Source organism: Electrophorus electricus, chromosome 2, assembly GCF_041902795.1.
Source record: "Electrophorus electricus isolate QZ-2024a chromosome 2, ASM4190279v1, whole genome shotgun sequence".
Taxonomy (NCBI): Eukaryota; Metazoa; Chordata; class Actinopteri; order Gymnotiformes; family Gymnotidae; genus Electrophorus; species Electrophorus electricus.
Genome location: NC_137498.1, coordinates 43,353,965 through 43,370,849, shown reverse-complemented (window position 1 = coordinate 43,370,849; position 16,885 = coordinate 43,353,965). Strand labels below are relative to the sequence as shown.

At 38.1% G+C, this 16,885-nt stretch overlaps 1 protein-coding gene across 31 annotated transcripts in view; it reads right to left on the bottom strand.

Moving 5' to 3' along the window:
• Positions 1-11,759: 11,759 nt before the first annotated feature.
• rims2b (regulating synaptic membrane exocytosis 2b) overlaps positions 11,760-16,885 on the bottom strand; it is a 93,102-nt gene continuing 87,976 nt past the window's right edge. For 30 of the 31 annotated variants that reach the window (XM_081705560.1, XM_081705507.1, XM_081705575.1 and 27 more), the window contains 5 exons: positions 15,277-15,418; positions 14,907-15,019; positions 14,668-14,769; positions 14,212-14,351; positions 11,760-13,858 (listed from right to left, as the gene is read on the bottom strand). In XM_081705560.1, coding sequence (XP_081561686.1) covers positions 13,652-13,858; positions 14,212-14,351; positions 14,668-14,769; positions 14,907-15,019; positions 15,277-15,418 — 704 coding nt within the window. In that variant the 3' untranslated portion in view covers positions 11,760-13,651. Of the gene's footprint in view, positions 13,859-14,211; positions 14,352-14,667; positions 14,770-14,906; positions 15,020-15,276; positions 15,419-16,885 lie in introns of those variants that run through there. The other variant, XR_014119396.1, reaches the window with a different exon arrangement.

Sequence of the window (16,885 nt, the reverse complement as noted above, 5' to 3'; positions counted from 1 at the left end):
TGTATAGTGTGTGTATATACATACGTGTATAGTGTGTGTATATACATACGTGTATAGTGTGTGTGTGTGTGTATACATACGTGTATAGTGTGTGTGTGTGTATATACATACATACGTGTATTGTGTGTGTATATACATACATACGTGTATAGTGTGTGTATATACATACGTGTATAGTGTGTGTGCGTGTATACATACGTGTATAGTGTGTGTATATACATACGTGTATAGTGTGTGTATATACATACGTGTATAGTGTGTGTGTGTGTGTATACATACGTGTATAGTGTGTGTGTGTGTATATACATACATACGTGTATTGTGTGTGTATATACATACATACGTGTATTGTGTGTGTATATACATACATACGTGTATAGTGTGTGTGTGTATATACATACATACGTGTATAGTGTGTGTGTGTATATACATACATACGTGTATAGTGTTTGTGTATATACATACATACGTGTATAGTGTGTGTGTGTGTATATACATACATACGTGTATAGTGTGTGTGTGTATATACATACATACGTGTATTGTGTGTGTATATACATACATACGTGTATTGTGTGTGTGTGTGTATATACATACATACGTGTATTGTGTGTGTGTGTGTATATACATACATACGTGTATTGTGTGTGTGTGTATATACATACATACGTGTATTGTGTGTGTGTGTATGCATACATACATGTATAGTGTGTGTGTATATATGCATACATACGTGTATAGTGTGTGTGTGTGTATATATATACACGTGTATAGTGTATACATATGTGTATAGTGTGTGTGTGTATATACATACCTACGTGTATTGTGTGTGTGTATATACATACATACGTGTATTGTGTGTGTATATACATACATACGTGTATAGTGTGTGTGTGTGTATATACATACATACGTGTATAGTGTGTGTGTGTGTATATACATACATACGTGTATAGTGTGTGTGTGTGTATATACATACATACGTGTATAGTGTGTGTGTGTGTATATACATACATACGTGTATAGTGTGTGTGTGTATACATACGTGTATAGTGTGTGTGTGTATACATACGTGTATAGTGTGTTTGTGTATATACATACATACGTGTATTGTGTGTGTGTGTGTATATACATACATACGTGTATTGTGTGTGTGTGTGTATATACATACATACGTGTATTGTGTGTGTGTGTGTATATACATACATACGTGTATAGTGTGTGTGTGTATATATATACGTGTATAGTGTATACATGTGTATAGTGTGTGTGTGTATATACATACATAAGTGTATTGTGTGTGTGTATATACATACATAAGTGTATTGTGTGTGTGTATATACATACATACGTGTATTGTGTGTGTATATACATACATACGTGTATTGTGTGTGTGTATATGCATACATACGTGTATAGTGTGTGTGTGTGTATACATACGTGTATAGTGTGTGTGTGTATATACATACATACGTGTATTGTGTGTGTGTGTATATACATACATACGTGTATAGTGTGTGTGTGTATATATATACACGTGTATAGTGTATACATATGTGTATAGTGTGTGTGTGTATATACATACATACGTGTATTGTGTGTGTGTATATACATACATACGTGTATTGTGTGTGTGTATATACATACATACGTGTATTGTGTGTGTATATACATACATACATGTATTGTGTGTGTGTATATGCATACATACGTGTATAGTGTGTGTGTGTGTATATGCATACATACGTGTATAGTGTGTGTGTGTGTATATACATACGTGTATTGTGTGTGTGTATGTATATATATATACGTGTATAGTGTATACATATGTGTATAGTGTGTGCGTGTATACATACGTGTATAGTGTGTGTATATACATACGTGTATACTGTGTGTGTGTATACATACGTGTATAGTGTGTGTGTATATACATACATACGTGTATTGTGTGTGTATATACATACATACGTGTATTGTGTGTGTATATACATACATACATACGTGTATTGTGTGTGTATATACATACATACATACATGTATTGTGTGTGTATATACATACATACGTGTATTGTGTGTGTATATACATACATACGTGTATAGTGTGTGTGTGTGTATATACATACATACGTGTATAGTGTGTGTGTGTGTGTATACATACGTGTATAGTGTGTGTGTGTGTGTATACATACGTGTATAGTGTGTGTGTATACATACGTGTATAGTGTGTGTGTATATACATACATACGTGTATTGTGTGTATGTGTATATATACATACATACGTGTATTGTGTGTGTGTGTGTATATACATACATACGTGTATTGTGTGTGTGTGTGTATATACATACATACGTGTATTGTGTGTGTGTGTGTAAATACATACATACGTGTATTGTGTGGGTGTGTATATACATACATACGTGTATTGTGTGTGTGTATATGCATACATACGTGTATAGTGTGTGTGTGTGTGTATATGCATACATACGTGTATAGTGTGTGTGTGTGTATATATATACGTGTATAGTGTATACATATGTGTATAGTGTGTGCGTGTATACATACGTGTATAGTGTGTGTATATACATACGTCTATAATGTGTGTGTGTGTGTATACATACGTCTATAATGTGTGTGTGTGTGTGTGTATATACATACGTGTATAGTGTGTGTGTGTATATACATACATACGTGTATTGTGTGTGTGTGCGTATATACATACATACGTGTATTGTGTGTGTGTGTATATACATACATACGTGTATTGTGTGTGTGTATATACATACATACATGTATTGTGTGTGTGTATATACATACATACGTGTATTGTGTGTGTATATACATACATATGTGTATTGTGTGTGTGTATATGAATACACACGTGTATAGTGTGTGTGTGTGTGTATATGCATACATACGTGTATTGTGTGTGTGTGTATATACATACATACGTGTATTGTGTGTGTGTATATACATACATACGTGTATTGTGTGTGTGTATATACATACGTGTATAGTGTGTGTGTATACATACGTGTATAGTGTGTGTATACATACATATGTGTATAGTGTGTGTGTGTATACATACGTGTATAGTGTGTGTGTATACATACGTGTATAGTGTGTGTGTATACATACGTGTATAGTGTGTGTGTATACATACGTGTATGTTTGTGTACATACATACATGTATAGTGTGTGTGTACATACATACATGTATAGTGTGTGTGTACATACATACATGTATAGTGTGTGTGTATACATACGTGTATAGTGTGTGTGTATACATACGTGTATGTTTGTGTACATACATACATGTATAGTGTGTGTGTACATACATACATGTATAGTGTGTGTGTGTGTACAAACATGTATAGTGTGTGTGTACAAACATGTATAGTGTGTGTGTACATACATGTATAGTGTGTGTGTGTACATACATGTATAATGTGTGTATACATACGTGTATAGTGTGGGGGTGTATACATACGTGTATAGTGTGTGTGTATAAATACGTGTATAGTGTGTGTGTATATACACGTGTATAGTGTGTGTGTGTATATACATACGTGTATAGTGTGTGTGTGTATATACATACGTGTATAGTGTGTGTGTATATACATACATGTATAATGTTTGTGTACATACAAACATGTATAATGTTTGTGTACATACATACATGTATAGTGTGTGTGTACATACATACATGTATAGTGTGTGTACATACATGTATAGTGTGTGTGTGTGTGTACATACATGTATAGTGTGTGTGTACATACATGTATAGTGTGTGTACATACATGTATAGTGTGTGTCTACATACATGTATAGTGTGTGTGTACATACATGTATAGTGTGTGTGTACATACAGGTATAGTGTGTGTGTGTACATACATGTATAGTGTGTGTGTGTGTACATACATGTATAGTTTGTGTGTACGTACATACATGTATAGTGTGTGTGTGTACATAAATGTATAGTGTGTGTTTACATACATGTATAGTGTGTGTGTTTACATACATGTATAGTGTGTGTGTACATACAGGTATAGTGTGTGTGTGTACATACATGTATAGTGTGTGTGTGTGTACATACATGTATAGTTTGTGTGTACGTACATACATGTATAGTGTGTGTGTTTACATACATGTATAGTGTGTGTGTTTACATACATGTATAGTGTGTGTGTTTACATACATGTATAGTGTGTGTGTGTACATACATGTATAGTGTGTGTGTACATACATGTATAGTGTGTGTGTACATACAGGTATAGTGTGTGTGTACATGCAGGTATAGTGTGTGTGTGTGTACATACAGGTATAGTGTGTGTGTGTGTATATACATACGTGTATAGTGTGTGTATATACATACGTGTATAGTGTGTGTGTATACATATGTGTATAGTGTGTGTGTATATACATACATACATGTATTGTGTGTGTGTATATACATACATACCTGTATTGTGTCTGTGTATATAGACATACGTGTATAGTGTGTGTATACATACATACGTGTATAGTGTGTGTGTATACATACATACGTGTATAGTGTGTGTATACATACATACGTGTATAGTGTGTGTGTGTGTATACATACATACGTGTATAGTGTGTGTGTATACATACATACGTGTATAGTGTGTGTGTATACGTACATACGTGTATAGTGTGCGTGTAAGTATATACATACGTGTATAGTGTGTGTGTGTGTGTATACATGTATAGTGTGTGTATACATACATGTATAGTGTGTGTACTTACATGTATAGTGTGTGTGTGTATATACATACTTGTATAGTGTGTGTGTGTACATACATGTATAGTGTGTATACAAACATGTATAGTGTGTGTGTATACATACATGTATAGTGTGTGTGTGTGTATACATACATGTATAGTGTATGTGTGTGTATACATACATGTATAGTGTGTGTGTGTGTGTATACATACATGTATAGTGTGTGTGTGTGTGTGTGTATACATACATGTATAGTGTGTGTGTGTGTATACATACATGTATAGTGTGTGTGTGTGTGTATACATACATGTATAGTGTGTGTGTGTGTGTGTATACATACATGTATAGTGTGTGTGTATACATACATGTATAGTGTGTTTGTGTGTATACATACATGTATAGTGTGTGTATGTGTATATATACATGTATAGTGTGTTTGTATACATACAAGTATATTGTGTGTATACATACATGTATAGTGTGTGTGTGTATACATACATGTATAGTGTGTGTGTGTATACATACATGTATAGTGTGTTTACATACATGTATAGTGTGTGTACATACATGTATAGTGTGTGTGTGTATACATACATGTATAGTGTGTGTGTATACATACATGTATAGTGTGTGTGTATATACATACATCTATAATGTGTGTGTGTGTGTGTATATACATACATATGTGTATAGTGTGTGTGTGTGTATACATACATACGTGTATAGTGTGTGTGTGTGTATACATACGTGTATAGTGTGTGTGTGTATACATACATACGTGTATAGTGTGTGTGTGTGTATACATACGTGTATAGTGTGTGTGTGTATATATACGTACGTGTATTGTGTGTGTGTGTATATATACATACGTGTATTGTGTGTGTGTGTATATACATACATACGTGTATTGTGTGTGTGTGTATATACATACATACGTGTATTGTGTGTGTGTATATACATACATACGTGTATTGTGTTTGTGTATATACATACATACGTGTATTGTGTGTGTGTATATACATACATACGTGTATTGTGTGTGTGTGTATATACATACATACGTGTATTGTGTGTGTGTATATGCATACATACGTATATATTGTGTGTGTGTGTATATGCATACATACGTGTATAGTGTGTGTGTGTGTATATACATACGTGTATTGTGTGTGTGTATGTATATATATACGTGTATAGTGTATACATGTGTATAGTGTGTGCGTGTATACATACGTGTATAGTGTGTGTATATACATACGTGTATAGTGTGTGTGCGTGTATACATACGTGTTTAGTGTGTGTATATACATACGTGTATAGTGTGTGTGTGTGTGTATACATACGTGTATAGTGTGTGTGTGTGTGTATATACATACATACGTGTATTGTGTGTGTATATACATACATACGTGTATAGTGTGTGTGTGTATATACATACATACGTGTATAGTGTGTGTGTGTATATACATACATACGTGTATAGTGTGTGTGTGTATATACATACATACGTGTATAGTGTGTGTGTGTGTATACATACGTGTATAGTGTGTGTGTGTGTATACATACGTGTATAGTGTGTGTGTGTGTATATACATACATACGTGTATTGTGTGTGTGTGTGTATATACATACATACGTGTATTGTGTGTGTATATACATACATACGTGTATTGTGTGTGTGTATGTATATATATACGTGTATAGTGTATACATGTGTATAGTGTGTGCGTGTATACATACGTGTATAGTGTGTGTATATACATACGTGTATAGTGTGTGTGCTTGTATACATACGTGTTTAGTGTGTGTATATACATACGTGTATAGTGTGTGTGTGTGTATACATACGTGTATAGTGTGTGTGTGTATACATACATACGTGTATTGTGTGTGTATATACATACATACGTGTATAGTGTGTGTGTGTATATACATACATACGTGTATAGTGTGTGTGTGTATATACATACATACGTGTATAGTGTGTGTGTGTGTATACATACGTGTATAGTGTGTGTGTGTGTATATACATACATACATGTATAGTGTGTGTGTGTGTATATACATACATACGTGTATTGTGTGTGTGTGTGTATATACATACATACGTGTATTGTGTGTGTATATACATACATACGTGTATTGTGTGTGTATATACATACATACGTGTATTGTGTGTGTGTGTGTATATACATACATACGTGTATTGTGTGTGTGTGTGTGTGTATATACATACATACGTGTATTGTGTGTGTGTGTATATACATACATACGTGTATTGTGTGTGTGTATATGCATACATACATGTATAGTGTGTGTGTGTATATGCATACATACGTGTATTGTGTGTGTGTGTATATATATACGTGTATAGTGTATACATATGTGTATAGTGTGTGTGTGTATATACATACATACATGTATTGTGTGTGTATATACATACATACATGTATTGTGTGTGTATATGCATACATACGTGTATAGTGTGTGTGTGTGTATATACATACATACGTGTATAGTGTGTGTGTGTGTATATACATACATACGTGTATAGTGTGTGTGTATATACATACATACGTGTATAGTGTGTGTGTGTGTATACATACGTGTATAGTGTGTGTGTATACATACGTGTATAGTGTGTGTGTGTGTATATACATACATACGTGTATTGTGTGTGTGTGTGTATATACATACATACGTGTATTGTGTGTGTGTGTATATACATACATACGTGTATTGTGTGTGTGTGTATATACATACATACGTGTATTGTGTGTGTGTATATACATACATACGTGTATTGTGTGTGTGTATATACATACATACGTGTATTGTGTGTGTGTATATGCATACATACGTGTATTGTGTGTGTGTATATGCATACATACGTGTATAGTGTGTGTGTGTGTATATGCATACATACGTGTATAGTCTGTGTGTGTATATACATATGTGTATTGTGTGTGTGTATGTATATATATACGTGTATAGTGTATACATATGTGTATAGTGTGTGCGTGTATACATATGTGTATAGTGTGTGCATGTATACATACGTGTATAGTGTGTGTATATACATACGTGTATAGTGTGTGTGTGTGTATACATACGTGTATAGTGTGTGTGTGTGTGTATATACATACATACGTGTATTGTGTGTATATACATACATACGTGTATTGTGTGTGTGTGTATATACATACATACGTGTATTGTGTGTGTGTGTATATACATACATACGTGTATTGTGTGTGTGTGTGTATACATACATACGTGTAGTGTGTGTGTGTATACATACATACGTGTATAGTGTGTGTGTATACATACATACGTGTAGTGTGTGTGTGTGTATACATACATACGTGTATAGTGTGTGTGTATACATACATACATACGTGTATAGTGTGTGTGTGTGTATACATACGTGTATAGTGTGTGTGTATACATACATGTATAGTGTGTGTGTGTGTATACATACGTGTATAGTGTGTGTGTGTATACGTGTATAGTGTGTGTGTATACATACATACATACGTGTATAGTGTGTGTGTGTATATACATACGTGTATAGTGTGTGTGTATACATACGTGTAGTGTGTGTGTATACATACGTGTATAGTGTGTGTGTACATACATGTATAGTGTGTGTGTGTGTATACATACATGTATAGTGTGTGTGTGTATACATACATGTATAGTGTGTGTGTGTGTATACATACATGTATAGTGTGTGTGTGTATACATACATGTATAGTGTGTGTGTGTATATACATACATACGTGTATTGTGTGTGTGTGTGTGTATATACATACATACGTGTATTGTGTGTGTGTGTGTATATACATACATACGTGTATTGTGTGTGTGTGTATATACATACATACGTGTATTGTGTGTGTGTATATGCATACATACATGTATAGTGTGTGTGTGTATATGCATACATACGTGTATTGTGTGTGTGTGTATATATATACGTGTATAGTGTATACATATGTGTATAGTGTGTGTGTGTATATACATACATACATGTATTGTGTGTGTATATACATACATACATGTATTGTGTGTGTATATACATACATACATGTATTGTGTGTGTATATGCATACATACGTGTATAGTGTGTGTGTGTGTATATACATACATACGTGTATAGTGTGTGTGTGTGTGTATATACATACATACGTGTATAGTGTGTGTGTATATACATACATACGTGTATTGTGTGTGTGTATATACATACATACGTGTATTGTGTGTGTATATACATACATACATACATGTATTGTGTGTGTGTATATGCATACATACGTGTATAGTGTGTGTGTGTGTATATGCATACATACGTGTATAGTGTGTGTGTGTATATACATACGTGTATTGTGTGTGTGTATGTATATATATATACGTGTATAGTGTATACATATGTGTATAGTGTGTGCGTGTATACATACGTGTATAGTGTGTGTATATACATACGTGTATACTGTGTGTGTGTATACATACGTGTATAGTGTGTGTGTATATACATACATACGTGTATTGTGTGTGTATATACATACATACGTGTATTGTGTGTGTATATACATACATACATGTATTGTGTGTGTATATACATACATACATGTATTGTGTGTGTATATACATACATACGTGTATAGTGTGTGTGTGTGTATATACATACATACGTGTATAGTGTGTGTGTGTGTGTATACATACGTGTATAGTGTGTGTGTGTGTGTATACATACGTGTATAGTGTGTGTGTGTATACATACGTGTATAGTGTGTGTATATACATACATACGTGTATTGTGTGTGTGTGTGTATATACATACATACGTGTATTGTGTGTGTGTGTGTATATACATACATACGTGTATTGTGTGGGTGTGTATATACATACATACGTGTATTGTGTGTGTGTATATGCATACATACGTGTATAGTGTGTGTGTGTGTGTATATGCATACATACGTGTATAGTGTGTGTGTGTGTGTATATATATACGTGTATAGTGTATACATATGTGTATAGTGTGTGCGTGTATACATACGTGTATAGTGTGTGTATATACATACGTCTATAATGTGTGTGTGTGTGTGTATACATACGTCTATAATGTGTGTGTGTGTGTGTGTATATACATACATACGTGTATTGTGTGTGTGTGTATATACATACATACGTGTATTGTGTGTGTGTGTGTATATACATACGTGTATAGTGTGTGTGTGTATATACATACATGTATAGTGTGTGTGTATACATACATACATGTATATTGTGTGTGTATACATACGTGTATAGTGTGTGTGTATATATATGTGTCCAACAATCAGAGGCAGGCTGAAGGGTCTTATTCACCCTTCTACTCAGCTCTGCTTTAGTTAAGTCCAGCTTCTGTGCCAACACAGCAGATTTCGCCGTGCATGCGACATCCACTTCAATCTCAGATTTTATTATGCCCAAGTCTGAAAAATGACAAGTTCTTATTCAGCCATCTGATCATTTGGATGTAGTTACTTATCAGCGTTGTGTTCATACTCTTCGTCACCCTCCTTCCTGTTGCACGTGATGCTCACAGTGAGAAGAAAATCAGTTCCGAGCACTCAAGTCCACGAGCAGGAAGTTTTGGCACTGCTTCATGCCCAAGGAGGTGAGGAAGATGAGGGAAATGTAACGTGCATTCCTCAAGAAGAGCATGGCCACCAGAAATGGTACGGAGACCCCCATCTACGAGCCTGACGGCATCGAGGTCAATCTCCATAGCACGTAGGGACAAGGAGAAGAGCACTAGGCTGACGGCCATGCAGAGGGCCAGGAGAGCAGCAGCACTTGTCCAGTGGCCCCTGTGGTCAGAGGTGTAGAGTGTAACCATAGTGGTCCAGGTCTCAGCAAGCCTCTGCTTACAGCAATCACTCACCCTGTAGATTTGACACAGATCATCTGTCCAACAAGAAATGGGAACAAATGAGTGAGAACAGAGGAGAATATATCTTTTACATTTGTATAAACAAAACAACATATGCAAGCTTCATATAGTTATTCAAAGACACTTGTGTACTACGCATGAGGTATAGTGCTTTTTTTATACCAGCGTTTAAAGCAAGTTTAGAAAGTGATCATTAAAAACAAGGATAAAGTTAAACAGAAAAGACAGGATGGGCAAAAAGAAGAAAGTTTACAAAAAGAAAGATTTTACAAGTAAACGAGTGCATTGAGGTATTCTTTTCTTTAAAAAAAAGTAAATGCTATCCATCATTGTGCTGCAACTCTGATGCTACAGCCTAAGAGTTGTTCATACACCCTCCCCCGTTAAAAAAATCATCACCTAGTCAAACATTGAACCCCTTATTTTTAATAATGCTGTATACAAGTAGCCTCCAAGTAATTCAGATGTATTGGCTTTGGATGCAGCCCATTTTCCATGTTTTAAGACAAGTGTTTATTAGGTGATTAAAGGAAGCTATCAGCAAAGCTCTCACAAAGTTACCTCACCAAGTGTGTGATGCACTTACCGAGACCGTAATCCTGTCTGTGCTACAGCAGAGCCTCTCTTGGGCAGGGTGGTATTATTTCACTTCTGCTTTTCTCTTCTACTGGGAGGTCCCTGACAGCTATAGCCATCCTCCATATTAGGTTATAAGACAGGTGTGCATTCTGAAATGAACCTGCACTGCTGATACATGGGGCAGTGCACCTTGTGCTGTGGGTGAGTGCTTAAACTGCAGTGTGCAGTGCATCAAGTTGATCAGGGTAAATGCTCCCCAGTCATTGCTTTACTGTGAACTTCTGGAGGATATTTACCCTGCACTTTGGGAAAAGAAACATTTTATTGTTTACTTTGTGCGCACGCACTCACACACACAATCGTCCATAGCACCATAGCACACTGTCATCAACAGTGACCAACTTATTGGAAATGTTTGTTTGAATTTGGCATGGAGACTGCATGGATAGCAGGAACGTTCACCTCTCACTTCATCAGGCAAAAATGGACACTGCAGGTATTAAATGAATTTTATTTTCTCAAAACAAGATAACAATTAAAAATTCATAGTGTGGCAAGTCTTTCTTGTCCCAGTGCCTGGAGAAAGACGCTGACGTCAGTGCACACACTGTCCACCCAATGGAATCCAGAGTTTGTTTGTTTTGTTTTTTTTTTAGTTCATACCCACCATCACAATATTAAAATAAAAATATACTTGCAACCTTACATTTTTATTCCTAGTCAATCTCTCTCTCAAATGCTTTAATTTGCTCTTTCCCTAATTTTTTTTGTTTTTAATCAGAACTGAAGGTGGAATGTTTGCACCATGAGGCTTTCCACTGACCTCAGTGGGAGATGGGGCTGACCCAGCCTTCATGGGAGTTGGGGTTTAGAGGCACAGCCTCAGGTCCACATGCACTGTACACGAAACCACACAAACTCCTCCCACTGCACCAATATCCTAAAAAACATGCTGAATTACTGCAAGTGTGTGGCAAGCCACTGTGCAGGCAGTCCTCAGAATGCCTGGATCAGAGGAACAAGTGGAATAACACATGCCTGGATCAGATGAGCGACTGGACTTAATGTACATCTGAATCAGATGAGTGGGTGGAGTAACGCATGCGAGTTGAATAACGGGACAAACATGAGCCATAAAGGTCCAATGGGGTGCTGTGCTCCTGGCCGAACTGTGGTCCAAGTCAACATGGCCACAAGTGACGAGGAACACCAGAGAGAGGGGAAATTTGCATATAATGATTAACGTGAGGCTTATGCCTTCAGACAGAGAGAGAGAGAGAGAGTTTGCAGTCTTCCTCCCCTCAGCAACTGCTCTCAAAGAGAGGGTTGGGCCTTTTTTTTCTCCATTTTTAAAATAACTCAAACCAAAGGTTTCCTCAGGCCATAGTGCGGTAGATGTGTAAAAACAGAGCAGCATGACGTAAAGGATGAGGGTCACATCCTGACCTTTGCATTCACTCTCCTTGAAAACCATGCACTACAGTATTTTATATTAAAAAAAATATAAACTATTGAAAAGGGCTGATCTGTTCATTTTCAATCCTTTTCCCCCCCCCCAAGTTACAGCCTCAATAAAAATAATCTTTATTTTTTTCCCCCAATACAGCTAACTTTGCATCCATGCAAAACAAAAAACAAAAAACAAAAAAAACCAAAACAAAACAAAAATAAAACCTTCTATGAATTTCATACAGTACATCACCAAAGACAGTATCATACTGGATCACGAAAAGTTCAGATTTGTTTTCTCATCACTGGTGAAGTTCATAGTGTCATGGATGGTAGTGGGTTATCGTTTAGTCTGAACCAGCTGTACGAACAGGGGCTTGGACATGTGATCTCCTGGTGCTTCTCTTTGTTGGACCTGCAGCTAGCATCAACCGGCTAACCCCAGCTAGCGACGGGTAGTCCACATGGCTTTTTTGTTTTTGTGCCTTTCTCAGTTTTGGAGCTTGGCTTGCAGGCATGGCTTGAACATGCTAAGCTCTGAATAAACAACACTGACATCCTGCTCAACACAACACAAACAAAGTCAAAACATGATATCTTTCATTTGCCACCCCCCACACCCAAAAAACAGGGCTTCTATAGGGCTTGTTCTGTAAAAAAAAAAAAAAAAAAAATCAATTCTGTGGGGTTTTCTTCACTGCAGCCACACGATCGTCCACACCATGTCAGTCTGCACGTATGTCCGCGGCGTTCAGCTCTGTTGTCCTTCTGTGTGGCTGACTCCTCTCCCTTGTCCTGTTGCTTTTCATTTGGCAGAAGGACACAGGCTGCTACCCAGCCTCCCATCCCATGGGCTCAGATGATGGGAGGGGCCTGAATCAAGCATCTTCCCCAAAACTCCCCCCCCGCAGTCCCAAGCCCCACGCTGGCTGCCCACTGGCTACGAGCGCACACTGGAGCCGTCTGCCACCCCCTCCGGGGCCCTGTTGGTCAGAGGTGCCAGCGTGGGGTCCACCAGCGAGGTGGGTGGGAACAGCTTGTACCAGCCAATGACCATGTTGGTGAGGTCCAGGTCATCCAATAGTATCTGGGCAGCACCCATAAAGGACTTATGGTCCATGCGGCCATAGTCCCCCCACACAATGATCTGAAAAGCAATGGTACAGTCGCTCAAAGCACCTTGTGTAGTACAGCAGATTAACAAATATAGGTAATACTCTATACTGTAATACAAGATATAGGGATACTCTAATTTCTAATCTCATGCTAAGATAAGAAGCATTCAGTTATACAATGGCATTTGAGAAAACTCCTTATGCAATGTCAAAATTCTATTTAATATTACATATGTGGTGTGGGTGTTTGTGTAAAAGAGAAAGAACAAGAGACAATGTGTGTATTACCTTTAAAATCTTGTCTCAGGATGCACGTGTATTATCTGTACACTGTGCTTGTATTATGTCTAAAATCTTAACCTCAGTGTGTGCATATCTGGATTACCTGTAAAATCTTGCCTTCTGGATTCTCCTCGAACTGCAGCTGTTGCTGGTACAGAGGATCCAGGGTTTTCCTTGCCGCACGTGTCTTCTTCTTGTTGATACACTTGCCGTTGTGTAGCAGGTACACTTTAACATAGGGAGCTACAAGGCCACAGCAGGCAATAGCATCAAACACTTGGCTATAGAAAATCACACATGCTTTCTGGCATAAGAAAACCTGAATCCATTTGTGTCAGGATAATTTTTAAACCCCACCTGCTTTCATTTACACTGGGGGAACAGGTCATGTCTAGTGCATAAATGGAGTGGTCCTGAACTACTGATGCCATCATGTCAATCTTATTGCTGACTATGCCTTTGAGGCATTACCAAACTGGTAAAAGCACACAGACTTCAGGCCTCTTGATGACCTTTGGCGTGTGCGGAGCAGGACATGGGTGTGTTCTTAGAGGGTCACCTGGTGTCTGTTTGTTGCCACCTTTGCCCACCAGTCCTCTGGCACGGATCACCTCCACATCCAGCCGCTCTTTCCTGTGAACCATACCAATCTGGATGTCGCCTGGATGAGAAAAGACATGGCCAAACCTTCAGAGACGCCACTCCAAACAGCAGGGAGGCAAAATAGGGGTTTTAACCCATTTGAATGGGTATCGTCATACAAGAAGGCCAATAACGTGAGAGAGTGGCGGTGCTTACCCATTGGAGGCGTGGCTAGCGTTTGGCGCCCAGCAAGTTGGGCGGGGCCTAACCCATCCAAAAATTCTGTAAACTGGCTGTCTGTTGAGAGCTTTATGCCAGGGAAGATGAGACTACAGTGCAAGCAGAGAGACAAAATCCTCTCAGGGCATGAATGCCGCATTTGTAAAGGCTGTAGCTGCACAGAGACATGTTGCCTTGTGTGTGTCTAACTAAAGGTTAATAGCAAGGTCATAAGTGCAAACAAAACTACATTAAAAACACAATGATGCTGAACGATACCATCTGACTGCAACATTATCATCTATCCCTTTGCACCAGCGTGTGTGTGTGCACTACTTAACAGCAGTGAAGGAAGAGTCAGGCTTACTTCCCAAGCTTGGACTTGTCTCCATCTTCAGCCACCTCTTGGCTGGGCTGTCGAGTCATCCTACTCTTCATCTCCACGGCCAATCCCGTCTCCACACTCCTCTGGATTGACAGACGGCCAGCCTTCTTCTTCTTTGCATCCTCTGCTTGGGCGGGGGGGGGCGGACAGAAGGGGTCATCAGCAAAGGAAACAATATAATCACACTATGCGCGTGACTATGAGATGGAGAGTAGAGAGAATGCAGCACTAGCAAAGAGAGCCTTGTTCACCAACACAGCACCACTTCCTCCACCACACCACCATTAACTCAACCACTCTACCTCTACTGCTCCACCTCTTACTCCAGTGCACTATTATAAAAATGTGTTGGCCCGCTATAACAATCATATCTGCTTTTATTTAACTTATTTTATTATGAGTCATCATAAGTTAGCAATTAATATTTACTGTTATTTTCTATTTTACCATAAATTTGTTTTATTTTGTTGTAGTTCTTTTGTATTGCCCATTTAAAAGTGCTACATAAACAAACGAAAGAAAAAAAGCAGAGGTTTGCTTCACATTCAGCAGCTTCACATTCCAAGGTGAGCAAGTCTAATGTTGTGCTTACAATCCAGAGTCCAAACTATAGACTGTAGTATATGGCCCAGATCAAAACATTAATCAAGTTGAGCCCAGACCAATCCATCCGATCGCTGAGTAAGAGTCCAGACTGAGATCACAACAACATGAGCTTAAGGCCTTAAATATGAACTCAAATTTATTATGACTACTGTGGTTTACAACACTAAGCAATTATACCAAACATTGGAATTTATTTTAACTTTCCCACTAAGAAATAATGTATCAAGCACAAAAAAGCATCAATAAAACCACCTTCAACACATCTAATTTCAGGAACATCACAAGCATTTTGCTTTTAACTTTACCATGCGTTCAGATAATCTACAGCCTAGTCCAAAGACCCTGGTGTTTGACAGTCAAGCTTCAGGACAAACTCAGAGTCCATAACATGAGTGTGGCAATTACAGTGTGATCCAGAGATCCAGAAAGCCGTGCGCTCTTGGGTCTGCCTTTCTTCGAGGCACTCCCCCAATCAGACCAACTCTCTCTCTGAACTCTGTTGCCACATGCCATGATTCAAGGATGATCAAGGTCAAACTAGTTGATAAGACTGCACAACAGCTGTGCTCCGGCAAGCTCCAAAACCTAAAACAGCACATCACCTATACCAACGTTCTTCTGCACAAAAGCAAATCATCATAACATAACAGCAACCATTCCTAGTCAGACCCCATGCTGCCCTAAAGTGCAAGCATCTGCGGAGGTCATTCGATAAACTCACAGAGAGGAAGTCTATGAACAGCTGCCATTGCCGCCGGCGACCAACCTTACCTGTGGCGGACTCGCCCAGCGGCGTCATGCAGGGGAAGTAGACCGCGAGCGCCTCAAATGACGCCGACAGACTGAGTCCGCTGGCCGAGCGTTGCATGTGAGCACCGGGGGCGCCCGCACTGGCGTCCTGACCCTGTCTGCCCATCCCGCTGTCGGGACACACTGCACTGAGAACGAGGGCTGAGATCCACTCCAGGCTCTGCGTTGCCGCAGA